The 27,502-nt window shown below is 38.2% G+C and overlaps 1 protein-coding gene across 2 annotated transcripts in view; it reads left to right on the top strand.

Annotated features, from left to right (window-relative positions):
* Positions 1–385: 385 nt before the first annotated feature.
* The window catches only part of grapa (GRB2 related adaptor protein a), a 40,978-nt gene continuing 13,861 nt past the window's right edge, over positions 386–27,502 (top strand). The window contains exons 1-3 of one of the 2 annotated variants that reach the window (XM_028041846.1): positions 386–465; positions 14,466–14,563; positions 16,262–16,381. In XM_028041846.1, the coding sequence (XP_027897647.1) occupies positions 451–465; positions 14,466–14,563; positions 16,262–16,381 (233 nt within the window). In that variant the 5' untranslated portion in view covers positions 386–450. Of the gene's footprint in view, positions 466–8,332; positions 8,697–14,465; positions 14,564–16,261; positions 16,382–27,502 lie in introns of those variants that run through there. The other variant, XM_028041845.1, reaches the window with a different exon arrangement.

The raw sequence follows: 27,502 nt of genomic DNA, 5'->3' as shown, positions 1-27,502 counted from the left end.
ATTTAAGTATGCCGCCCACTTGCTCCCAGCAGCATGTGTTTGATATTAGACAGCAGCCAGAAGGAACATGCTTTGTCAATATTGCATAGGCATCATCCTACATTAAAAATATAACAAGTTAAGGTAAACAGGAGCATGCAGATTCACAGAAAGGCAAATAATAATAATAATAATAATTAAACAAGTCCAAAAGACTGACAACTTTTCCTTAAAAAACCAAAAACATATTATTCTTCATTTATGGGGGAAACTTATCCAATGACAAATGGCTCATTACTTAAGCAGGTGCCTGTCATGAATTTTTGAAGCAAGGGATTGCTTGGTGTGTTGCTGCAGGTGTGTCAGGGCAAACTATGCAGAGCAGCATTCCAACTAGCAGACTTTTTCACTGTCTCCCCACTAACCATCTCATTAGTGGGCTTCAAATGGAGAGCTGGAGAAAGCGTTCACATGTTTTGGACACATGTGAGTAGCATGCTTTTGTTTTGTCAAATTAGGTTCTATGAATAGGCATGAAAGTTTCCCTGAAAAGCGTACAGTGCGCTGAGAATAGCAAAAGGAGCTAAAAGGTAGGGGTGGGGATAAAAACGTCACAGATCTGGATGTCTGCCAGCACAAATTGGCAAAGCCGACAAGAGCCAACGCAGAGTATGACCAATAAGATATCTCCTCTAGGGTTCTCCTACAGTGTCGGTCTGACTTGGCTAGCGAATAAATTTTATTTTGGTATATCACTCTCTTTCTTTTTATAGAGGTCTCATTCAGGCTCCTCTCACATGGCTTGGAGAACAGGATTAGCCAAGCGGAGGCTAATCCCATCTGATTTAACTGTGTTTGTGAAGAGAGATTGACTTGGGATTCAAATGTGAGCACGTTTTTTAAAACAGTATATTTATTCAAGAAGCCTTTTCTTTATTGAAACCTAATGGAATAAGAAACGTTATGCTTGTCTTGAGGGGAAGATTATTGTAATCATTGGAATTCACTGAATTATCTTCCATACCTCACGAAGTTTCAAAGTGTCTTGGGGACATCTTAGGCAGTGACCTATCACCAGACTTTAAACATGTGAAACAAATTAAATCCACATACTGCTTGAATTATATATTGACACATGGACAGAGCCATGTGTCAATATGGCTCTATCCATGTATTCATGCCCTCTGAACTCCCCCACATGTCGTTGACATCAAAACCACAAAATTCAACAGATTTTATGTGACACCAACACAAAGTATCCCATAATCACTAATTGGATGGAAAAGATGCCTTTTTATTTAGCAAGTGAATACTCTTCAGAGCCCCTTTTTACTGCAGTTTCATCTTCTGGTCTTTTGGGGTATGTCTCTGCCAGCTGTGGGCATTCAGAGACATTCATTGTCTTGTTGGAAGGTAAACATTCACCTGGTCTTGAGTTTTTTGCAGCCCCTAAATTATTTTCTTCCAAGAATGTCCTGCTTGTACCTCCATCCATCTTCCACATCAGCCACCATAGGTCATGGTGGTGACCAGCTAATGTCACCACCATGTTTTAGTGTATTATGATTCCTTTGCGGTGTTGACCTATAGTACGTAGCATGTTGGATGTAGGCCAAAAAGCTGAATGTTTGGTCTCAAAACACCTTCTTCGACATGTGTGCCATGTCCACTAAGTGGCTCGCAATAGATTCTAAGTTGTGGGTCTTTCCTTGAGTGTTACATAAATAAATAAATATGAAATAGCTTGAGGTTGTTCTCTGTATGAAATAGTGCAGGTGTAATATGTGGTTAGTAGAGGACATTTCAGTGTGACGTCATGTGGATATTTTTCCAAAACAAAAAACCTAAAATACATGCCTGCCTATCAGGTCAACAACACCTCATAGTTGAGTGAACGCATTAAAAATGAAGAACAAATAAAACGAGTGAATAACCTGCCAGTTTTATTATGTAACTTGGAAGCAGATCTGCTTTCAGCCAGTAGAGGTCAGGAGAGCTCTCTTTTCCGATTGCCCTGGGGTTTTATTTTATTGTAAAGGATCTTTACGAGGTCTGTCCCACAAAAGGCCCACAGCAGTGGATGTTCTTCATAATGTGATTAGCACTGCTGGCCTCTGATTTAGAAGGACATTAAAGCGTATTAACATTAACCACCACAGCAAGCTTGCTTTGATGTAATCACCTAGTTAGGGACATTTTTGCCCCCCTTAGGTCAAATGTAACAACCAGAGTAATTTTTTATTTTTTTTTGTCATCCAGAAGTACAGTGTATTACTAATAGATTTACTGGCACTGGGTGAGCAGAATAAAACACATCTGAGAGCTCCAATCCATCATCTGGACAATCAAATAAAAATGGTTCTGGTGCCAGTGACAAGAGTGTCTTCATTTCCCCCGTTTTTGTTTTGTTTTTTATTTATTCATTTATTTTACAAAATGCAAGAAAATAGATCAGCCCCTTGAATGAAGAGAAACTGACAGTGTTCACTTGCTGTCAAATGGTCCAAATACCTCTCTCACTCATTATATAACTGAGCAGTGCTTGTCACACACACAAGCGACTGAGGCACGGAAAAGCTAAATCTGTTACAAAGGCAGCGATGTATGTGAGTCATGAAAAATTAGCATTTTTTTTCTTTTTTTCTGCAGAACATAGGAGCTCCACAGAAAGGTATTTGCAAGCCGCATTACGTTTTCACAGGGACCAAATCGTTGCGATGGAGGAAAGTTCAAAGGCCGACAGGATTCCGTTTTTGGTCTGCAGAGGTGCGCAGTGATTTTCCAGGTGGAGCAGGAGAGAATAGGAGAAGATAGAGTGTGAAACAGGATAATGTATAACACCCACCCGTACTACTGGGATATTAGAGTTATCTTTTTCATATGCAAATAGGATCAAGCTCATGAGGGCTTTAAATTTCAACTAAGAAATGGCAAAAAGAGAAATAAAAGACTAACAACTTCTGGATTAAATTTTTTCCACACATATTGCCGGCCTAATACGCTCAGTTTATTGTTTTGGGTTAAACCAGGGGTTTCCAAAGTGTTGTGTGAGTTGTGTGGCCCAAGGGCCAATTGAGGCCCCCAGACTGATCATGTGTGGCCCCAGGCATCAGTTCAAGAAGGATGCAAATTTGGCCCCCCAGTACAGGGGTCTGATATAGACAGATACTTTCTGTCTTTAAATAGGACAAAATGATCAAAAACAAGTAAAATCTTACAATAGAAAATGATGGCTATAACACAAAGGATGAACTTTTTGCATTCTCTTGAAGTACCAGAGACTTTTACTCAAAAGCAAACTTTGCTTAACTCTGGTCTGCTTTTCATTACTTTAATAAAGTCGGCTAAAAACAGCAGGTATTTTCAAAGAAAAAGTGACCCAAATCCTGATTTTATTCATCAGAATTGATTAAATTGTGTTCTATTTTGTTTCCAATTGATATCTAGAAAATGAGAAAAATTGTTCTTAATAAGGCAAATCTACAGAAAACATTTTAAGTTTTGAAGGTAGAATAATTTACATCTTTTTCCAGCAAGAAATCTCACTACTTTATTTGTTTAATTTAAGTATTGTACGTGCAGTTTATTGTTGAGTGGGAAAAAGCATTTCTTAGGCCCTTTTGACTCCATGGGCCCACATGACATAAAGGTTAGACACTCCTTGCTTAAACCTTTTTCCTTTTTTTTTTAAGTACTTGTTGAAGTAAACGAAAAAACAAAATGAACAATCAAAAAGATAGGGACAGAAGCAACAGAACAAATCTAAGTTTTTAGTAGTGTGTTAGTAATGTTAGACTAGCTTTTTTAAAGTCAACAAATGACATAAAAAACAGAACCTCTGAATTAACTTAAAAATAATATTTCGTAACATCTTGCTTGACTGAAAACTCTTATTTTTATGTCAAAACTCCTTTAAAAACCTTTTGTTTTGTCAATGACACACATTTTACATTTTTTAAAACAGGAAAGTAATGAGTTTTGTGCAACTCCCCAAAGCTATTGTGGTGATTACAACAATTTAATTTCAGAAATGTAACTTTTATAACATATGCTGTTGTCCCAAGTAACATAACATGCTTTGAAGTAAATAGTTTCTACATAACCTTTCACATCACAACTTGTTGCAGTGACCAAACACCAAAATGAGCCAAATTTAAGAGCTAAGAATAGAAGTGAGTTGAAATCCCCTCCAAATTTTGCAGAATTCTTTTTTTTCATGCCTTTCAGCTGCCCTCGCTGCTGTGGGTTTTCTTTCTGTGCTTGAGCATTCGTGACAAACCACAGAAATGGCAAAAATAGAAAACAATGTCATTGGAACAATACAAGGCAAGAACAAGAGGATAAGAGATACTTTAGAAAAAGCTTTTTTTTTTTTTAGTAAATTTATACAGTTGGAACTAACAGATTAAAAACTTTGCTTTAATCTAAACTAGGCCCTTTTTTTCTTTGCAGGGAAGTTAAGAGACTTCAACCCACCTGCCTTTTTTCTGCTGTGGCCCACTTGCTTCCTGTGACACACACACACATGCACACACACTCACACCGACTTAGTGGTTTTTATGTTTTTTGCATCATTGCCCCTGATGGGATGACATGCTACTCGCTCTAGCAGAGAGAGTGTTGTGGGTAATAAACACTAAGCTGGAAGAGCAAAAAAAAAAAAAAAAAGAAGAGCCAAGTTGTGGCCGAGACAAAGAAGCAATCACCTACAGACTAACATTCCAGGATCAATAAATCTAAAAAAATATAATAATAATAGTCACCCACTCAGTTGTTGACAAGTGAGTCTAAAAAGCTCCACAGATAACCCACATTGAGAGTGCCTTGTAAACTAAATGCTTGAACTTTGTCACATTGCAACCACAAACTTCACTGTCTCTTATTGAGATTTGCTTTGGTTTTTACCAGGCTAGGCAACAACGACTCCATGGACAGACAGAGATGGAATGGAACAGTTCAGATCAATGCATGTTAATATGTTAGAATAGTCTAGTCAAAGCTCAAATCTAGGTACAAATCAAAATATGTGGCTCAACTTTGTTTATTAATGTGTGCCACACTCTTTGACTCAGTGGTTTTGCAAACAAGAAAGAGCAGAAACATCAGCCTCTGCATAGCAGGTGGAATTTTGATGCTTTGTGCTGGACTATAACCTACAATCCAAATCACAATATACTGAATTTTTGGCTATAACATAACAAAATGTAAGAAAGTGTCTAGCTTTGAATTTCAAAAGCTAAAACAAACCTCGCGCTAAATTTACAACCGATCACAGAAGCGAGGGGGAAAGAGGAAGGGGCAACTCAGAAACGTTTTTAGCTGAAAGCAAGTTCCACTTCCTCTTTCCTTCTTCAGTCTCTAGATCCAGCTCTCTTTGCTTCCTCTTGCAATCCTTCTAATAGCTGAGTCAAACAGCCACCTGACAGGGGATTTCCTGGACAGACCAGGCTACAGAAGCCACAGTGACAGCTTTCCTCCTTTTCCGCTTTGGCTACTTCTGCTCCCAAGTGTTGTGGTAAAAAAAAGAAAAAAAAGATTCCAGATTCCTCTTTATGTGGATTTCAACCTTGGAACGTAAAACTTACTGCATGCTGAAAAGTGTATACACTCTCATTCTCTCGAGCCGAACGTGGTATTAAGTCTCAGAGAAAATGAATTCTTATCACAACTCTGAAGAATTCGAAGAGTTTTATTCCGTCCCAGTCTGTAAAACCTGATTTATGCTCCTATGACAAGTCAGTTCCACTGTGCATTGTAGAGGTTTTCCCTAAACAACCATTGACTTTTTGTGCAGATAGCACTACAACACTGGAAACATTTGCTCCTTTGAACCTTAATTGAAAGTATCTCCCTCTGTAAATGTATTTGGTTCTACTTCCTGTGCAATATGTCCAGCCATTAGAGAGCTGATTTATTTCTGTTACTTATAGTGACTCAATAGTGGTGTGAAGAGAGAAAAGGGTCAGGAGGAAATGACTTCATCGGAGATCTGCTGGTAAAAAGACATTGATGGAACATGTTTTGACTGGTGACTTGGTTCGCAATAAAGCTCCTGATGTCCAAAATGCAGCCATTTTGGCCCTTGAAACCATTTTTGGAGGCTCCTGATAGCTTTTTTTCTTTGCTTTGCAGCAGAGGCTACAGGTGGAGATGGTCCTTTTTATTTTGGGGGTGAGATTCTCTAACAAATGAAACTCTTAATAGAGTAGAGGATCTTATGTACAACATAAATATTTATTTTATTTTTTACTTTTTGGAGAAAGTATGAGAATATAACCTGTTGTAGACTAAGAAATAAAACAAACTTGGAGCTATTATCCTTTTTCTGCAAAACCAACGTTTAAATATTGCATGTTTAATTTTGTCTGTGTTTTTCAAACCTACTCCTTAGAGCTGACATATGGAAGATAGAAGATTACTGTCACACGTAGAACAGAACCAGCTATTTAAAGAAAGCACTGCGGCTCAGTCAGTGCTATGACATTAATGAGCAAATGTCAGAAAAACCCAAAGAGAACTCTTGAACAGTTTTTCAGATTTACTACAATTTATGTCACTTATGTTGAAAACTGATCACTGAGACTGGATTATAAGAAGCTTCAGTGCTAGTTTAAGTGTCAAACAAACCAGCTTATTGCAGGTTCTAATTAGTATTTTCTCTGTTTGTTCTTATTTTGAATTGTACAGTGTAAATGCAATGTTAAACTTGAAAATATCTGACATTTGGGATGTTTTAAGTCCCCTTTTTAAAAGGGGTGAGCATATTCTTGAGAGTCACTGTATCTGAGACAGATGCCCTTCTGCAAAAACTCATTTATCGGCTCTTTGTAAAGTCAGCGCAAGCAAAATTATATTTGCATCTGCCACCTTCTGCTGCTTTTGTTTAAGATACTGTGAAGCAAGTTTTCAAATGAACCTGTTTTCTGGGAAGCCATAACAGGAAGTTTTTTTCGGAAATCTAAGGAGGAGGCCCTTCCTGTATTCTACCAGGAAGGGCCTCCTCCAGTCTTGTCTCAAAAATCGATAAGCTAAAAGCTGATTTTAAGAGAAAACCAGTCGTCTCACATCAATTAGTCTTAGACCAAACCAGCAATTATCAGAATTTTCATTGTTGTGTGCCATTTAAGAGCCTTCATGGTTGATTGAGGAACTGAAGATCATGTTATTGCATGATTTTAGGGACAAAAAAGAAAATCTGAAAAGAACATTTTGAACTATGTTATGGGAGATCAAATACTTCTATAAATAAATGAATCAATTTGCTGTTTCTCCACACTGACCTCAACCAACTGCACATTTTAGACTGTTTTCATAAATGGGCAAATTTACAAATTCAAGTTGTTGGAATTTCTGGAACTGCGTTGCTCATTTTTACATTTTAAAACCTTTTTTTCCCCTGTATTTCTTCCTGAAACACAATTATTTTGGACAACCATTCTGCTGTGCAGCTGGGAGGTTTTATGCTTTTAACACTTTTTTTTTATTACTTTTTGAGCATTTGTTATGATTCATAACCATAGTAACAAAACAGTTTACTGCTGGGAGCAGGTGATTAACATCACAATAGCTGAAATAATACCTCGTCTGCACCCACAAATCCCAGATGAGTTGAAAAGAAGGTGTTGTGGATTCAAAGAAGGAGCAAATAGGAGAGAGAAGGAGAGGAAATTATTATAATGTCTTCCATTGATCATATTGGGGAACATGAGATTGTTTGCAAACAAGTTGCATACAGTGGAAGCTCTGAAGATTAATGTGCAAAGATGGATTGATTATGAAATGGAGAACATTACGGACAACCCTTGGCATCCTCTTCATCAGACTCTGAGTATCTTCAGTCAGAGGCTTTCTCAGATTTGTATTATGACAGACTGCTACATGAGCTCATCCAGCACAGTCACTTAGATAATAGCAGTTATAACAACATTAAATATGCCTTCAGTGAAGTATTTTTGAATTGAAATGAAATAAATCACGCTTGAATTGAGACATGTGAGGAATTGGGTTTCTCGCTCCAGCCTGAATGGAAACAGGGTCGCTGAAACCGGTAGATGTAAAGGGACAAACGTCCGAGATCACGTTTACCTCGGCGGTGGGAAACTAAACATAGCTTGCAAGATGACAGGATGACAAACCAACCATGGACGGAGATGTGCATGCAAAAAAAACCACAAAAAAAAAACCCTGATTGAACAAGAGAGCTCATACAATCCACAGAAGCCACTTTGAGAGTTTAAGACAAATATATACACAGGAAGTGCCTCCCACTCTTTTGCCCCTGTGAGTGTTCTCTCTCTCTCGCTCTCTCTCTCTCTCTCTCTCTCTCTGTGTGTCTCTCAGAGTGTTACTCATGGCACTGTGTTGCTGAGCAGCAGCCAGTTGTGTTTTTCCCCTCACCGAGCTCGGTCACTCTCGTCCTCTGATCTGACTCTTATTCACTCTGAGGCTCACAGGACAGAACAAACCTTTCCTCTCCTCCTCTACCTCCAGTCTTGTGTCTGACAGGATTTCTTCTTTTTCTTTTACACCTATCTCCCTTTTGTCTCTCTGCCGGTTCCTTGGGCATTAGTGGGGTGCCGGCGTGTGTGTGTGTGTGTGTGCGTGAGGGTGTGTGTGTGCGTGTGTCTGAGGGTTTTAGCATGGAAGCAGTGGCACTGTACACATTTCGTGCCACTGAGAGTGATGAACTCAGTTTTAACAAGGGAGACATGCTCAGGGTAAGAGAAACATTTTTTTACTCTATCTATCTATCTATCTATCTATCTATCTATCTATCTATCTATCTATCTATCTATCTATCTATCTATCTATCTATCTATCTATCTATCTATCTATCTATCTATCTATCTATCTATCTATCTATCTATCTATCTATCTATCTATCTATCTATCTATCTATCTATCTATCTATCTATCTATCTATCTATCTATCTATCTATCTATCTATCTATCGAAGTTGCTAACCAGTTTTTTAAACTTTTTTTAAAAAAATGATAAAAGTTCAGAGCTTATAAGAGTCACTTTAATCCAGAGCTTGAGAAATACTGTAATTTGTTACTCATTTTGAAAAACCCTCACTGCAATGCAAAGCTTTAGCTTAATTTTTAGACATAAATCATCACATGATTTGTCATCATATGCATTGTAGAGATTTTAGGTTTCTCATGTCTGAATTGTTCCACTAGTTAGTGCTAGTTTTATACCTATAGCTGCTTCTTGGTTTGTGTTTTTTTTTTTTCCTGTTTTGGTCACACTGGGTCATTTCACCACCTTCGCCAACTATTGCATGTCACTTTTTATTTTCTTTTTGTGAAGTATATATATTTTTTAATATAAATCGTGGAGATAAAGAACAAATCACATTTGTCCTTTATTGTAATTGTTTATCATTTCTTGAAAGCTTTTGATTAAACCATATCTACATTTATGTTGGTTTTCATTCCCCTTTGAGGGCAGAAGACTCACATAAAATGTAACAGATTAGTAATCTTCATCAAACCAAAATTAAAAAAAAGAGATCTGATCATGATAGATAATACTTTTTGGAGTTCCGTAACATAGTTCTCTGACAGTAGCAGAAAATTAAAAGTTAAAGCGACTCAGATTCAGTTGTTTAGAATGAAAACTATTGTTCATGTCAAGTTCTTAATATTATATAAAAAAGGTTAAGTTATTATTCTTTATTGCTCTTTTCCTCGTTTTCCTGTGGGTGACGGCAAACTGCCTTAGGCCTGCCATCTACATGCGTTGGGATTTATTTCTTTGGTTTGTGAGCTGAGAGGAAGTCTCATCACTCACAGCAATGCTACATTGCATTCATACTCTGAAGTTGTTCTAGGTTCAAAGTTACAATTTAAAAAGATCACTCATTAAAGTTGGAATCGGAAGTCAAAGTTTGTCAGGTCATTATGAGTTCAAGATCCAATATGGCTGCTGCACATAACATTAAGGTCGCAGGAATACAATTTTTATCATAACCTTTCATGTTTTGTACCTCAGTAAACCATATGTACACATGTTACTGTGCACACACTTTGTAATTTTGCTTCATTAAGTGATATTTTATACGTCTGTATCTTCTTTTTTTTAAAAAAGAATGTCTTACTCTGCCTTTCATATTTTTATTTTATTATTATTGGCTCTAATAAATCTGTCTCTACTGTACAGTACTTTGGGTAGACATATTGATTTTTTTTAAGTGCACTTTATAAATAAAAATAGAATGGAATATACATTGCCACGAAGACTGCTAAGAAGAAAATACTCTGATTGCAACATACTCTCTCTAAACTTTCTATGTGGTCACAAAAACACTTGCATTATCGAGTTCTTAATTTATCCTTTTTATTGTTCGGCAGTAGACTTTGTTACCTTCAGTGATTTGAAAGGTTTATATTTTGACAAGTTCGGTTTAAGATTTAGACTCCTTCATACACAGTTCAAGCATTCAAAGACAGTTCTTCAAGTAGAAGGATGTCTGCTCAGACATTGGTTTTCTCTTGTTTCCGTTGTGTTGAGGTAAATCATGCAAACACCTTCTGTCTCTGACACTTGCAACACAAGCATCAGAGTAAGAACAGCCACCTCTGCTTTCAGTTTAAAATACTACATAAAAACGTTCCGCGAGGAGAGTAATTACTCAGAGCAATCATGACAAGATTTTCCGATTTTATTTAAAGATAACTTCTATATTTGCTCAACAGGCGAAATAACAGCTTGTGTTTCAACTGCTGAAAATTGTTGTAGTGGAAAGTTTTTTGCTACAGACGCCTGCTCAATAGTACAAGAGGCTGTCGAAATTTATATTGCAGCTCCAGCTGGTCAGCAGTCACACACAGACAAATCCACGGGATTAAATTAACCACAAGATTTTGTCTCTGCCAAACAGTGCCAAGTGCTTCTCTAGGTCAGGCTTTAACTACAATTTCAGTAACACTTGATTCATAGGGAAATTGTATTAAAGTGTATTACAGATTTACAGAACAGTGTTTTGGGATACAATTCAGGTGTTTTCTTCAGTAATACTTCTGATTTCAGTTTAGATCTTTTCCTTTCATGCACTTAAATATTCTGAAGATCCTTCTAATCTCTGCGGTCTGCAAAGTCATCTGTGCATTCAGGCAAAATGAGGCGGTATTTACATCTGAAGCATAAGTAATTATGGTCGGCCTTTTGGGGAACATAAGCTTCATGGTTGCAGTAAATAGGACAGTCACCTGAAGCAGTGCTGAGTTTACATGAAATTATCTTTTTTTTTTTCCCTACTGCTGTGGTAAATGGCTGTCTCGACACTGCAACCTTAATTTGTGCTTCAAGTTTGAATATTGCTTATATTTCTTAAGTTGTACCCAAAAACCTCCTCATATATGTGTGTTAGTACATTGAGGGATTAAAACAAAAGATTATTTAAAAATACATTGATCTGTTTCCTGTTGACGCTGGATGTTGGTGACTGAAGCCGCCTCTCTGGTTAATAATCTATCTCTGGTCCCAGAGAGGCTCATTTTCAGACTTTGTTGCCGGCAAGAACTGGAGCTTATTCTGCTGGGGTGCATTGCTTTGTTCATGTGTTATTATGCGGTAGCCGTGCGGAGCCGGATCCATCACAACGAGAAGAGAGGTGACTCATAAAGAACTGGTAAAAATAGCTTTGCAGATAAATAAAAAGTGGCAACTCTAAATTTCTGTTCTTAAGCTCGAAGACAATGTGGACAAGTTTGGACTCGATGGCCACAAAAAAGGAGTGCAGCGACTCCTCCTTCCTTTGTTTTTCCAACATTAACACAGGTGCTGGAGAACAACAGTCAGCTACAGACTTCTGTACACCTCTAATTAACAGATGTCAGAGGGCGTACATGTGAAATTAATTTATTTTTAAAGATTAGTATTATATAAAATAATTACCAGCAGTATAATTCAGTCTGATTGTTGCGCACGAAATGATGTTATCCTATATTCCATATTTGTAGTTTACAATACAATTATTAGTAGTATTTTGTTATTGTCACTACAACAAATTTTGCCCAGTCAAAAGAAATTCAAGAGCAGATGAGAAACAATGCAATTTTTAAGACTATAAAACTCCAGTGAACCACAATAGGAGTCAATAACCATATAGAGAAAACATGGTAAAGAGAGATTTCTAGAAATGGAAAACATAGTGGTGGCAGTGTGGTGGTCTGTGGCTGTATTGCTGCTTAAAATGGCTGATGAATGCAAAATATTCCGCTTGCCAGCAGTATATCCTGAAAAAATTCATTTATTTGTACTTACTTTGTTTTTTCCCCATTTCAAATAAAAAGGAAAAACAAAAACATGGTGAATACATTTTTATGACACTGAATGAATTTTTTGTGGTCTCAAAACTATCCAGCTAATACTATTTCATGACTTCTATAGAAAAAGCATTTGCAAAATACTGATATTTTTATACGGTTTTCGGCCTTGCAGTTGTATTATTATTCACAAAATATATGTAGGTGAAATCTACCAAAGTCTGAAGGCCCATTTATATTGAATTATTTCTGTTTAGGCAAGGTAGTAATCTGTTTCAGACTCTGCTTGTACAAGCGGTATGAGAGATGAGACTTGATTTTAACAGCACTTACCAGAGTTAACATCTGTCACTTCCACAGTCGGCATGATGCAGACAGGATGGGATAATCGAGGATGGGGAGTTGAAAAAAGAAAACTATAGCCACAGAGAGCTTAATGAGGACTTCTTTCTGTACTTCTGCGTTCAAAAACACTTTTGTTTGGCTGAGTGTCGAGCGGCCAACTCAATAATAGGGCAATCATTTAGCTCTGTGAGTGAATGATGATTGATGCTACGAGCGGTAAATCAATCTGTGGTCTGGATCACATTTTCAAATGCTCACACAAACGTGCCATGTAGCCATTACAGCCAGCTGATGCATGAAATTAAGTTTCTGAAGGTAGGGAGCGGACAGGGGAAATTGTTTTGGCAAACACCCCAAAAACTTCTATGTCATTGCCATATTTAAGTTCTCAAAGCCAGTAAATGTAAAACATACTGTACAGTTATGTGGGCATAAAGACTTTATGATGGGACCGGCTGGTAGCCCTACCACCATTTTGAAAATGTGTGTGTGGTTTTTTTTTTTAGACTTATAGTTCACTTGTACTACAAGTGGTCAGAAAAAGTTTAAATCACTATCAGCTAGAGCTTTATGTCATTACAAAAAGATATATTTTTAAAAGTGTTAGGTGATGACAAAATTTTAAATACAGGATAACACTTTTAATTTTTTATTGCTGAATCAAGTATTTTAAAAGAACTCCTGAACTCATGTTTCACTACCAAGTGCAAGACGAGGGTAATACTCTTATCTAGTTACAGAAGTTGTGAAATATCTTAAAACGTCAAATGACACAACATGTCACATATATTTGAGTAAAAATACCTTCCTGACAGGAATGGAGCATCATGCAAAAAAAAAAGAAAAAGAAAAGAGTTAAAACAAGCATCATGTTTTGCCTTTTAATAGCCTCAATGCTCTGTTTCTAAGGTTATCTATGAAGTGTCAAATGATACTAGGATCTGTCACTACTTTGGTTACTGATGTTTGTTGTATCAGATACTTGAAATAGTTATGCAAATTACAATCAGGTTTTTACCAGCAAATGTGAACAAAAATACAATTTTAATTCTCATTATTATCATAATAATCTGCATAGGAGTTTTAGAACAAGACTGTGAAGGTGTAGCTGACAATTTTTGAAGTGAGGTTCGGTCAAAAAGTTATAAGGAGTTAAAATTTTACCTTGTATAGGTAAATTTTGAAATGGCTTGCATGTCATTTTTTGTAGTGCATCATTGATGGTGCACCGGCACAATTTCCTCTGTGAGCTATCATGAGCGATTTTGCAAATAGTTGCCCACTGAAATGTGACAAAGGTTTATACATCCTTAAAATAGAGCTCTCATCAGCCTCTGTGATGTCTTCTGAAGTTAAAGTTGTTTTAAAGCAGTATAGTTCATCGGTGTCCTTTGACCCTCTCAAACTAGCCTTTCGTTTTAACTCCAGGATCAGCTAATTTGGATTTTTATGAACAGATGCCATGAGAGTTAATTGTTGTGGGCATGAACTACCTCCTAAACTATCTCTGTGCATAACTCTAGCAGTGTGAAACTCTTCAAAAACATTGATAAAAAATTATTTGAACTATTGTTCTTTTTTCTGCAAGTGGCAACCAACTAAAGTTTGGTAATCAATCAGATGAAGTCCTGCTTGACCTGTCACACAACTGAAAAAAATAAAATAAAATTCAGGGTGTTTCATTGATCTTGGTAACATCGGCACTAAATTTGAATGTATTCGATTGCAGTGCATTTTAAAAGCTGGAAGGCTTTTGGTATGAAACACAGACATACTGGAGAGTATACTGTTGCATTTCAAATTTGCACCAACTTCTTTACCAGCAGCATTTCATGTATTTACCCGTCTGTGAATGTTTGTTCCCAGATCACCAACATGGAAGATGATCCTAACTGGTACACAGCTGAGCTCCACAACAGGAAAGGCTTTGTGCCAAAAAACTACATCAACCTGAGGCCACATGCGTAAGCTCACACCCACACACACACACACACACACACACACACCCCCACGCCCACATACCCCCACACCCTCACACACACGTGTATATTATGCCCCCACACATCCTCAGCTCTTCTATAAATTGGGTGAATGCATTTTACACATCCAGCGCTGGTCTATCTAACCGCTCATCAGTCAGTGAACGTGTGCAGCGGGTAGCTCCAGGCGCTCTGTGCTCCGCTTTGGACATCTGCACTCTGGCATAAGGCAGAATACCCAAAGGGACGCTCTCACTTTATGCCTTACATAAGCCCACAATCCAGGCGTCTGTATGTAGTGTGTGTGTGTATCTTTTAGTGCTAATCTGCTTGTACACCCCATGTTTCCATCAGATGCTTGGACACCAGCTGGGTTGTACATTCGCCGTGACAAACACCAAACTGACTACAAAACAAGTAGCTCAGCTGTGGTTTATTACACAGTGAACACTGAAGCCTGATCCAATTGGAGTAATATTTGTGAACATCCTTAGGAGAAATTTGTAGATATCTTTATCAGTAGCTTCTTTCTTGCTCACAATAACGTGAAGTATGTAGAAAAAAGTTTCTAATGTGACAAGAGCTACTAAGAACGCCCAAGAAATTAATTTTGCTCTGTTAGGTGTTTATAGCTTTGTTTTACTAATCTGGTTCACAAGAGCTGATTTTTTCTTGGAAGCCTTACTTCCAAGCAACTTGCTCTAGCCTAATAAGCGAAGACTTTGATATAAAATGACAGCATTACTCACCCTACACAGCTGACAGCCATATTTCCACTTTTTTGCAATCTGTTTTAAGTGCAAATTTAGCATCATGTTTCAAAAATAACTTCACAAACTCGTATTATCTTTCTCTCGTTTCTCTTGTAAGTACCTGTCAGCCCTTTTTTCCCCTTGAATTTCTCTGCAGTTTCAGGGTTGGTACTTATGCACTAACAGCTTGTTTTTCAAGTGTGTGTAATTTCTGGTACAGGAGTTTCTCAGTGCAGCATACCTTGGTATCAACAGTCCCTTACAAAAAAATACTCAATTTTCAGTCTTGAATTAGTGGCAAACCTTAGGTCTGGACTTTGATTGGTGCCATTTCAACATATCATTATGGCTTTTATCCAGTCAGATGGCTTTCTTTAAATACTGATGTTTTATGCTACATTTTCATAAAAGCCAGTTTTGTAGAGGGTACGCTAGTGGATGACAGTAGTAAAGACAAATTCCTCCAGCTGAGTTGTGGATCTCTGCAGCTCCTCCAGAGATATTGTGAGCATTTTGGCTTTATGTATTACAAACATTCTCATCACAGGCCTACTGTACATAGAGCTAGGGTAGTTTAGAAGGACGTTCATACTTCTTGGTGGTTTGCAGTTTTTTCATACCCATCATCCATTTCTCGTGGTGAGTTGAATAGTGTCCTTCAAGATAATTTTATGAGGAAGCAGAAGAGTAGATGGGGCTGATTACGAGTAGCCAATGAATGTTTCGGGCTTTTATAAACACAATCAAATTCAAACCAATAATTTTCCTTCCTCTTCAAAATATAGTCTGTCATGTAAAATCCTATTGACGCTCACTGAAGTTTTGGAGTGTAAAACATGTTCCAGTGGAAAGAATATTTTGTCGGTGCGTTCTAACATTTACATTAGTGATATCTTTCTTTTTTCTCCATGTGTTTCTCTCTATCCTCCAGATGGTTCGCAGGGCGAATATCTCGCGGCGTGGCGGAGAGTCGGCTGAGACACAGAGAGTGTGGAGCCTTCCTCGTCAGGGAGAGTGAAAGCGCTCCTGGAGAGTTTTCAATGTCTGTCAGGTAGGGAGATAAATGCTTTCAAATTCTATGAAAACCATGGAATACCCAGTTTTTCCTTATATTGTTCATTAGACAATGAACTTTCGCTGGCTCCCTGTAGCTCAAAGAATACTTTTAAAATACTTTTATTAATATTTATATTACCGAACGGCTTATCACCACACTACTAAAAAACCCCACCTGTTTAGAGCTGCTTTTGAACCATAAATGAAACATTGGTCAACATATTTTGATGCATTTGATTTTGGTGATGGCACTCATCAAAATGTAACATTTGTTCGATTGTCGACTGTATGGTGTTTTCTTTGTGACTTTGTCATTTTGTGTTTTTGTCATCTAAAGCACTTTGAACTGGCTTGCTGCTGAAATGTGCTATATAAATGAACTTGATTGATTCATAGGCAGCTGAGAGATCATGATTTAATTGAAAGAAATGTAATGAATTAAGTAGGTCAATCTGAGCACATTCTGCTAGCCTGATTTTCCCTCGTTTTCTTTCCTTTGGTTGGTTCAGGGAAATATGGAGAGAAAGGGGTGGGGGTTAGACGATGAGGTGTGAAGAGAAAGCAGAGGGTAAAATGGAAGATTTGCCACCCTTCTGGGCTGATGTGACTTAATCTTGTCTGGCACAACATCTGGAGCTGCCGGTGCGGCTGTACGTTTGGCGTTGTCAGAGAGGGGAGGTGGTGGTGGGTGATGGTGAGGGATGCAGCTGAGCCTTATTGCTGGACCAGAGGGACAATATGCAATATTGGATGTGGAGAGTCTTTCTGGTTGGCTGATCACTGGGATATAAGAAAAAGAAAATAATTGGATAAGGAGCTTTTGCAGCATGTCTCTTTCTGTCAATATTTGTCGTAGGACATGGAAGAAGAGTGTGGCTCCTTGTTAAAAAACAATGAATCTGTCATAAGGGGACAGGAATGGTTTCGATGCCAACTTTTTTTGAGCTGTTGATCAAAAATGTCTGACAGGCTCCAGTTGATGGCTGGTGCAGCAGCTTGGAAAATGGGTCAGGGGTTGTCTGTGTGGTTTCTGTGAACTGACAGCGCTGCTGCCAGAGGAGGCGTCTTGGTGGCAGTAACCGTAGAGATCCCAGTCTCGGCTTGGTTCAACTTTGATGTCCGTTCTAGAGCAGAGCGGATTAGGCTTGTTTTCTTGCTGAAATCTGTTACTAAAGATATGTTTTACAACACACTGCAAACGATAAAAAACATCAAAGCGTTGTTATAATACATATATCTCATTTTATGGTGATCCGCACTTTATCTATGCCAAAGTTCTAGACTTGCCGATGATTCTGTGAGGATATGGAGTTTTGTATGTTTTTCTGCTAAAGTAGTTCCTGTGTAGTCTCGTCGTCCCCTTGGTTGTCTCCAGCTGCCTCTTGTTTCCCTGATTATTCCCTTGTGTGTATTTAACCCCACCTGTGTTGCCTGCACCCTGTTGGGTCCTTGTCATTTCTGTCATAGTCTTTGTCATTAGTTGTGTGTCCTCCCAGCACTACCAGAGTGTCTGAGTTCCTAGCCTCATTGTTCACCTGTGCTGCCCGGATTTCTGTTCTCTTCATGTTTGTCATTAAAACCATCATTATTGCACATCAACCTGGGTGTACCACATCCATACTCACCACCTCAATCAACCCAATTCATGACAGATTCAACTGAGCTACAACTTTTAAAGTTAAAAAGGTGATCATCCTTTCCAACTATCAAAGGATCAAATCTCAGATTCTTGGGAAACTTTAATGTAGATGGTTGGAAAGGCAGCTCTAAATAATTGACAAACCTCAAACTCAAGAGGATTGATGTAGGTGTTTGTCCTGTCTCTGGAATGGCAGACCCGATCTTTATGGACCAGAGCTACTGAGAGGGTAACTGGATTTCAATAGTCTGGTCCAAATGTGTTTAACCGTCCTGTAGAGAGATGTGCCTTGGGCCTTTTGTTTTGGGTTTTTGCTAAAGTATGAGGGGCCATTTGTTTTTAGGTGTCCTATCTTCATCCTCAAAGTAGTTTCCTCTGTAGGAGGCTCCTTTGACTAGGCTCAATTGTACAAATAAGGAGTACCCTTAGTAGATCTGAAGTCTCTGTTTGTCCGGGTTGAAAGGGATCAACTCAGGCTGGTCCAGGTATCTGATCAGAATAACACCTGGATGTCTTCCCTTTGGGGGTTTTCTGCGAACATCACACTGGCAGAACACCCTGGGGCAGACACACAAGTAGCTAAGAGGACTAAACATATCCCATCTGTCTTGAGAATACCTTGAGATCCCCCACAGGGAGCTGGGGAGTGACTGTACAGAGAAGAATATCGATGTTTCCCTCCTGGACTTGTGACTGCTTGGGAATTGTCTTTAACAAGTGGACAACAATAGATTGACGAATGGCACAATACTGAATGGTGTTTCGTATTAAGTTCATAATTAATGATACACACAAGGTTCTTCATTCAAAAACTTCCCAAAACTGAAATAAAAACATTCTGAATGGATATTTAATTCACATCACTAACAATGGACAATTGTCTTTACTGGAAAAACCAGTGCTGACAGAAAGTAAACAACAAGGACATGGCCTTTGCGTGTCCTTTTTACAGCTGTGGTTAGAGTGGGGAGAGTTGAGATTTGTTGTGTAGAGACAGCACATGGGGCCCTTTTTTAACAGTCTAAACTTCAAGAACGTTTAAAAGGCAGAATTCATGTAGAGGGACTTTCTGCAGATCACGCCAGTGAAACTGTCCCTGTTGGCTCTTTAGTGAAGGTACGCCAACCCCAACTTTCATAGGTACAGAGATCTCTTTTTGCCTCCCTTGGACAGTTTCCCAATTTTATTTTTGACTCAGCAGCAGATGTACCCAAAGGATAGCTTTGGTGTGTTTTTTTTTTTGCACTTGCACAATGCTGGAAATGAGGTCTTTGCTCTTCTCTGTGCATACTTCGTTCCATTTCCTCGTGCTTCCATTATCTGTCCTTCCAAGTAAATGTAGCTGACTGAGCGTATCGACCTTGTACAGTCTCTATGAGAAGACTGAGTGGATCAAGATAAAGCAATTACACTTCAAGCAGGAAATGTTCCACACACACACACGACAGTATTTTTCCTGTTTTCTTTAACTGTTACCCCTTCGGTTTGAACAATGTCTTGGTCAAGTCATGAACTCTGGGACGCAGGTGCATCCAAACTTGTTTCCTGTTGCTTTTTTCCTGTACTAGCTGAAGGTCATGTGAAACAACAGTAATTTTATCCCCTTTAAAAATTGATTCCTGTTTCCATAAACCAAAAGGGTCTCCGTCACATTGTGGTTCTAAAAATCTGTGCACTGCTGGAAGTCAACACATGAACTATGTTTATCTAAGAAGGGAAGCCTGTCACTGGCTCTCTGTGAGATTATTAACTGTTAAAACCTAAAAACACATCATCCCCAATAATGATGCAGTCTTATTTCAGAATGCACAAAAACTTAAAATACAGTATTAACTAAATGTCTATTAATTTGTGTTTTAATTAAAAAACAAAACTTTCTCATTACACACAGTAATATATTTAAAACACTTATTATTGTTAATTTTGATGGTTGTAGCTTTTTAACCTAATAGTAATATACCAATTAAATTTGAAGAAATTATTTTACATTAGTATAATTAAAGATTTTTGAAAATGCATAAGTATTATGATATTGTCTACACAACCATAAGGAAGATTACTGTCTCGACAGTTGTCCAACAGAGAGTCAATGACATTCCCCACAAGGAGAGCAAGCCATTCAATGGGGCTGATAACCACTGATAATTGCCATTCTATGGGATGATAACATCCGAAGCGGGTGCTAAAGGTTATCACCACACAAGCAATCTGTTCAGAGGGCTGCAACCAAGCATATTATTAAAAAAGTTAAGTGGAAGGAAAAATGTGGTAGACAAAGGTAAACAAGCAGTATACATAATTGTAGCCTTACTGGAAGTATAAACAAAGCTCATTGAAAGGTTTAATTATATTATTGAGATGTCGAGACACCAAACCCAACATTGATTAAGGGCTCAAGCTCACTATTAAAGCAACCTGGGCTCCTTTAATAGTTCTGCAGGGCCACAGGTCGATCGCCTCCAAGTATCGCCACAATAATGGAGCAATGTATGAAAACAGAACTCAGTTTGTGTTAAGACAACAAACTGTAGAAGTTTGTTGATACTTTGAAAAATGTAATGTATAAAAAAAAAGAAAATATGGCCATTTTGAATACCAGCACCATAAAGCGTCCTTGTCTTCCATTTGCTAAGGCTCTACAAAGACCAAACTGGATCTGATTGTTCACTGGGCTTGTCATCCATCATCATTAGGCTCGTATTAGGAACATTACTCCAGAATGGAACTGTTAACGAAAGCTGACCCTCCAAGCTAAGCCTATGTTACAGTTGCATACTGTAAGCTTCTCTGAGCTTTGAGTAACACACCGTGAGTTCAGTATCCTATGAATATCATGACTTGAGGGGTAATTTCACACTTGACGGCCCTCATAAAAAAAAGAGAGAATAAATGAAGGCATGTGGAGAAATAGTGTCATAAAATGAAAAGGTAAGCAAGTTATGTTACCTTCTCTTGGTGTGTGTGAGAAATGCTGATTTTCCCTCTAAGTTGTATTTTGCCTAACTGGTCTTAAATCAATTATATATAGCCAATTTTAGAAACACTTTTAAATCTCAAGTCAGGACCCCTGAAGCACCATTCCTGAGTATGCGTGCATGCCCATTAGCGCATGAACAGAAATAGATCCAATGAGACCAGAGCTAAATGGAAGAACCCTGTTGCAGTAGCAGAAGTGATGTTTGTGTTGCTGGCAAATGGGTGTATTTAAATCTGATTTGTGTTTCGCCAAACCAGGCTGTATTCTGTCTGGTGCTGTAAGCAATTAATTGCTTAAAGTAGTAAACACTACTAGAATTAAAATGCTATTTGTATACAAAAACTTGCATATTTCTGCAAGGTCATGAATATTTATTGTTCTATTTTACAATTCTACTCACTACTGGGAGATCCATTCCCATCTTTAGCCATTTCTGGGTCGACACACACTTTGGAATGGAAACATTCATTTCAAATACAAAGCAGAGTAAACAGCAACAAAGACGAAGCACACATTTGCGCATATCAGAGTGTGAAATTTAGATAGTTATGAAGAAGGGGAAATTATATTTGTATGGGTAGGTTTTGTTTATGGTATCACTAACAGAGCAGAACCGCTTCAGTGGAGGAAAACTGAAACAAAAGCAATCAGCTTTGTTAGCTCAGAGAAATGAAATCTGCAGGAGTAGAAAGAAATGATCGGATTATAAACAGGGGGGCAAAAAGCTCTGAAGCTTATGCACAGCATCAAGGCTTTGGCAGAAATTCATCACACCGCTAAAGAAATGCAACCCTAAGCAACCAACTATCAAAAATGATGTGTTAAAACTTGCTTTCTTTCAAAGACTATGTCGCAACCACAGTGGTAGTTCTGCATAAATGTCATGCTATGGGAAAGCACTCTCTTCTGCTGTCTAAGCACAACCAACACACACTGCAAAAACTATTTTGCAAACAAAAATAGAAAACAAAAACTTTTTGTTATCTAAGAAACCGTAAGAATGAAAAAAAATTAATTAATAGATAAATAAAATCTGCTCAAGGGCAACTGAGAAATATGCTCTTTTTGTTTGTTCTGCAGCATTTCCACCCTTAGACAGTCTAAGGGTGGAACATATGGGATGACTTGGGCACAAAGTCATCCCATCAAGAGCAGAAATGTTTAGGTATTCCTGTTACACACGACTGAAGTTAGTTTGCCTAACGCAACTGTAAGTAAAAAATGATTTATCAAGAAACAAAAAGCAGGTTTTCCAAGATCAAGTCTCATAAAAAAGTAATTTTAATGAAATATGATTTGTTTTATTGTGCCTAAAACTTTGCCTTATTTCTTATTTAACAGTGTTTTTTATTTATTTCTACTTGATTATGTCGGCTCTAAGAATCTTCAGTTTCTTAAAAATACTGTATTGATCCCAAAGGTGGTAAATTAAATATTGATCCCAAATGGAAATCAAATCAAAAATATAAAAACAATAAATAAACGTGAGTCACATTTGAGATTAGAGAGAAAGTTGTGGTTAAACAGAGTGTTTTAATAAAATAAGGAGAACTTGGAGGGAGAAATGCCAGGAGAGTTGGAATGCAGGTGATGGGCAGAAGAGACCAGTAACAAATGAAGAAAACCAGTGAGCTTATTACTGAGGTAGGAGTGGGTGGAAAATGATAAAGGAACCATGAAGTAATAATAGTTGATGAGGAACAGCTGTGGTAGAATGAAAGTGAAACTGATGGAGAGAGACTAATTAACACAAGGAGCTGAGCTAAGACTCAAAGAAACAACAAAGAGGAAAAGATTTAAGAGAACTACATCCAATTTCAAGAACTAAACACAGAAACTATATGGTAATACCATCCTAAAAAAACAACAACTTAGAAATCAATATGGTAAGACATTAGAAACATAAATGAATAAGGAAATACTTAAAAGTTGAACACAAACAGAAACAAAAACACAAATAACTGCAGATCAGGACAGCCTGTGAACATATGGACTGAATTTTGTAACCAAAAAGTATGTGCAGGATTTCAGTGTGTACCTTAATGTACATAATAGTAATTTCTTTGTTTGTTCAGCTTCATTATACGGGTGGACATTAGTATTGCTAGGTAGTGTATGGATGTATGAAGGATGACAGCATACAGGCAAGCTATCTTAGCTTAGCATAAGGGCAGGAAGAAGCAGTTATGGCCTTACTTTGCAAAAAAACACATTCTGATGACCAAAATAAACATAAACTTTATTCCAGGTTTGTAATTCAGCACAATGTGGTTAAAGTTTATCAGAAAACAATGTTACTTATTTATTTGACCCTCACAAAACATCTGGTCAACTGTTTCCACATGCTATTTCTTTTGTTGCTAAGCTAAGTAAAGTACTTTTCTTACATTTAGCTTACAGAAATCTTAGTTTCACACAATCTCAGAAACTTAAAAGTTGGTTAATCCATGGACAGGGGGAGCCCAAGATAAAAAAAATAAAAAAATGTGCTGCTTGCTCTTGGGCTTAAAAATGTATTCCCACAAAAATACGTTTCTTTTGGCCAACATTTCTAACCATGAGCCATAAAATGCAAATGTATTCTTTTATTGTTACTGTTGGTGTAGTTTACTCTTTGAATTCCTCAGTGTGACCCAGACAGATCAATGGTAAAATTTAATATCAGTTCAGTGATCAAAACACAACTGAAAGGTAGTAATAGAAACAGACAGAAAGAGACAACATAGAAAAAGTATTGAGTTCGATGCAGAGCGGAGGTGCAAGCATTGTGGATGAAAGAGGTCAAAAAGGTGACAGTTTAAGATACATGGCTTTGGTGGACGATGCAAGTCTGCATTTTGCTAAAACTGAAATATGACCAAGTTTGCAGAAAGTCCTGAATCTTCTTTAAACCTTTGCTTTCAATTTTACTTCTTTTTTGTAGCAAATGCCTGAAGAAGTGTGGGGAAAAAAAGGGTCAAAATCTTGTAGTGTTGGATTTTTTTCCCCCCTCCCCAACTCAATGTATAAAATGTAAGATTGGATTAGGAAAATCAGTGCAACATCACCTGAATTTATTTCATGTCTTTTTTTTTCTTTTTTTTTTGTACATCCTCTCTATGGTTGCCAGTGAGCCACAATTCCGACTTCTTATTCCCTCTCTAAATGTCTTTCATTATTCTCACTTCTAGGTCTCAGTGGACAAAACAAACTCATACACACATCCTCCCTTTCTTCCCCCACTCAGCTATTGAAACAGGTGATGCCTTATTAATGCTACAAGTGACTTGTGTCCTCCCACCATGACACGCATAACTGGCGTACAACGACAGACTGACACGCACGTGGCCAGAATGCTACGTCTCCAACAGATGAAATACAGCAGGGAGTTAGCATACACATGGACACACGCACGCTTTGGTTGGCACAAACGCGTAATATAAGCTGTGTTTTCCAGCACATAAGACTCTCTGTTGCACTCGACACAGTCACAGAGTGGCATTGACAGCTGGAGGTGTCAGTGTGGTCAAGCGAAATATTCCACACATCTGCGCAGCAGCTTAGGAGCGGAACAGCGGATCAGTAAGAGAGAGGCTGGCAGAGTCCAAAGAGAGACAGCAAGAAAAGGGGAGTGAGAACAGGCTGACGGCGGAAAGCAACGGCAAGGCGGACCGTTGACCTTCAAACCAACCGGATTGCGCCGGTGCAAGGCAAAAGTTTCGAAAATAACTCGTCTTCTTCCACAGTGCGTCTATCCGCTCCATCTCTACATCCATTTCATTTTCTCTCTCTCATTCATCCATCCACACACTCTCTTTCATTTCCTTTCACTTGGAGAGAGAACACAATCTCTCCATCGCTGAGAGCCCTAATTACAGTGGATCGGAGAGATGAGACGGCACTTGCCGAGAATGTGCTGGGAGTGCTTGTAATCCAGCGGAGACAGATGTGTTTTGCATTATTACAGCGAACTGCGTCTCCACCGTCTCTGGACGTTAATTATCAAAATTGTCAATGTGATTCTGAGCAACATAACACATTCTTACTTTCCTTTTTCTACATATTTTTTTTTATCCCTTTACAAACCATTGTACTGTCTAAAAAGAAAGATATCATTCTTGCATAGAATAAGTGGAACTTATAGGGCGCCGGATGATCTACAGTGTGAAAAAAGTTGCTTGTTCATTATTTTCCCCTTAAAGTTCATTGCAAGTATTTCACTAAACGTGTGTATTCATGCAGAAGTTCTACGCTGCATAGCAAATTAGGAGCGTGAAGTGTAGTATTAATGGCGAATAAATGTTTGATTTGATTCTGGTCAGATGGATGGAGCTGATTATGCATCATTAATCTTTTGCTATCTCCTGTCCAGAGCTAAAACTCCATCCACATTGTGGCTTTTTTAAAGAACTTGATGGCGTAAAGCAGAGACAGGGCGATGAAATATAAAGTCCGGTCCAATGGCGACATAACATCCCACAGAGAGTGTGCAGCAGAGTACTCTTGTTGGTGCTAAAAATGATACTTCTGATCTAAATACATGGATTGAATGAGTGCTAGAGTCAGTGAGAGATGGATCTATACGAATCAAGGCAAGAAAAACCCAGATCCAGAAAGAGAAGTTTGAAATAAGTCAGATGATAGAAGAGAGCATGAAACCCAGGGCTAAAGCATGAGGAAAGAGGGACAGATGGTGCTTGCTTCTTGCAAAGATGGAAAACAATGAATATTTTTAACATAAAGCCACCCTGTTGAGCGAGGTGGAGGAGTAGCTGAGAAACGTCCAATCGCGAGGCAGGTTTTTCACAGAGCTCAGAGTCTGGTTAGAGAAAAATATTCTGGGTCACCAAAAGTGATGCAGGAGGAGATCCGGTCGCACTGATGAGCATGAAAACATTTTACTTGACCTGTTTATCGCATATAAAGAATAAATCCATAACATTCTATCACTGAAATTAAATTAAAAAAATAAAAGAAATGGTAACAAGGATTTTGCCACTGTTTATTTTTTTTCTCATGTGTGATGACATTTTAAAAGTCATTAACATAAGCCTAACACACGCACACACACACACACAAGCACCCCTCCTCTGTGATGTGTTTAGAAATATGGGGGTGTTGTGCTGATTCCCACTGCATATTTGAAGCAGTTATATAAGCACATAATCACAGAGAGATGTCCAGATTTCTAAAGATAAGCTTGCAAGTTACTTAGCAACCTCCACAAAGCAGGACAAGGGAGCAGGTGATTGCCAATTTCTCCTGGCCAAACTCTTTTAATTATCACAACAAGGCACGCACTTCAACACCGCGGCTATTTTTATCCATGTCACTAGGTGCGATTTATCATTATTCAGCTGCATGAAAGCACGCCGGGCTCTCAGTAGACCCTTATTCATCAAAAATATTTCATGAAATGTTGGCAGCTGCTTGGTGCAAACTGCCACAGATAAACCTCAGACCTCTGTTTAGCTCTGCAGTCGGTGTGTTTTGGGTGTGCTGAAACTATGACCGAGTTACAAACACTTGGTTGGCATGATCTGCTTTGCACAAAATTCCTCAAACCCACTGGGCAGCTCGGGTAAATGTCATTGTGTGCTCTTTTAGCACCATGAAATGACACACACACACACACACACACACACACACACACACACTAAAAGCAAAGGCTGAATTATTAATTGCATTCACCTCCTCACCACTGATTCAGACTTTCAGGTTTTTGTCTTTCTTTCTTGTGTTGTTGGTTCTTTTAATTCAAAGCAGCCTATAATCTAAATTCAATTAACAACTAAACTAAATGTGAAATAAGGTCACTGCGTTCCTTTTTTTTTCTTTTTTTCTTAAGGGATAAACGGATAAGACTGCACTGAATGCATGCCAGCTCCAACAGCTGACAGCTGTGCAGCCAGAGGGAAATCTCTGCAGACTAAAGGCCAATAGTGTTGGTGTCTTTCCAAAGCTGGACCTGAAAGAATTGTCTGCCAAAAACAACTTGTGATGTGAAGACACTCTTTTTCGTCCAAATGGGTTTCAGTCTTGACTTTTGGTGTTGGAACCCGGGGACCAACTTGGTTGCAGCTCCCCCCCCTTATAGCAGCCTATATACAGTATATATATACAGTATATAACACATGTTATATAGCGCCTGTATAACAGCCAAGCTCACCGCTGGTAAAAAGGAGAAGGAAAAAATTTTGTTTCTTAGCTACTGCTAGCAAAATTAGAGATTTGCCTGTATTTAAAAAAAATCTAGATTAGGTGGGGTTGTCAATTTCTATAAGAGGCAGAAAAGTGGGAATTAGTGCACTAGGTTCAAAAGTAATTATCCATCCTTTTTCACTTATTGAATATTTGGATTGTGGCTATAAAACACCAAGAGGGGAAACCAAGAATCCTGAGACTGAGCCCAGCTACCCTATGGAGGAATCTCATTTTGGCCACTTCTGTCCAGAATCTTTGGGTCAGTGACCGCATCCCATGAATGTAGTTGAGGTTTAAAACATGGATGGACTGGAAAA

The sequence above is a fragment of the Xiphophorus couchianus genome, chromosome 16, assembly GCF_001444195.1.
Source record: "Xiphophorus couchianus chromosome 16, X_couchianus-1.0, whole genome shotgun sequence".
NCBI lineage: Eukaryota > Metazoa > Chordata > Actinopteri > Cyprinodontiformes > Poeciliidae > Xiphophorus > Xiphophorus couchianus.
The sequence above is the reverse complement of the archived record's forward strand: the minus strand, read 5'-3'. Positions and strand labels throughout refer to the sequence as shown.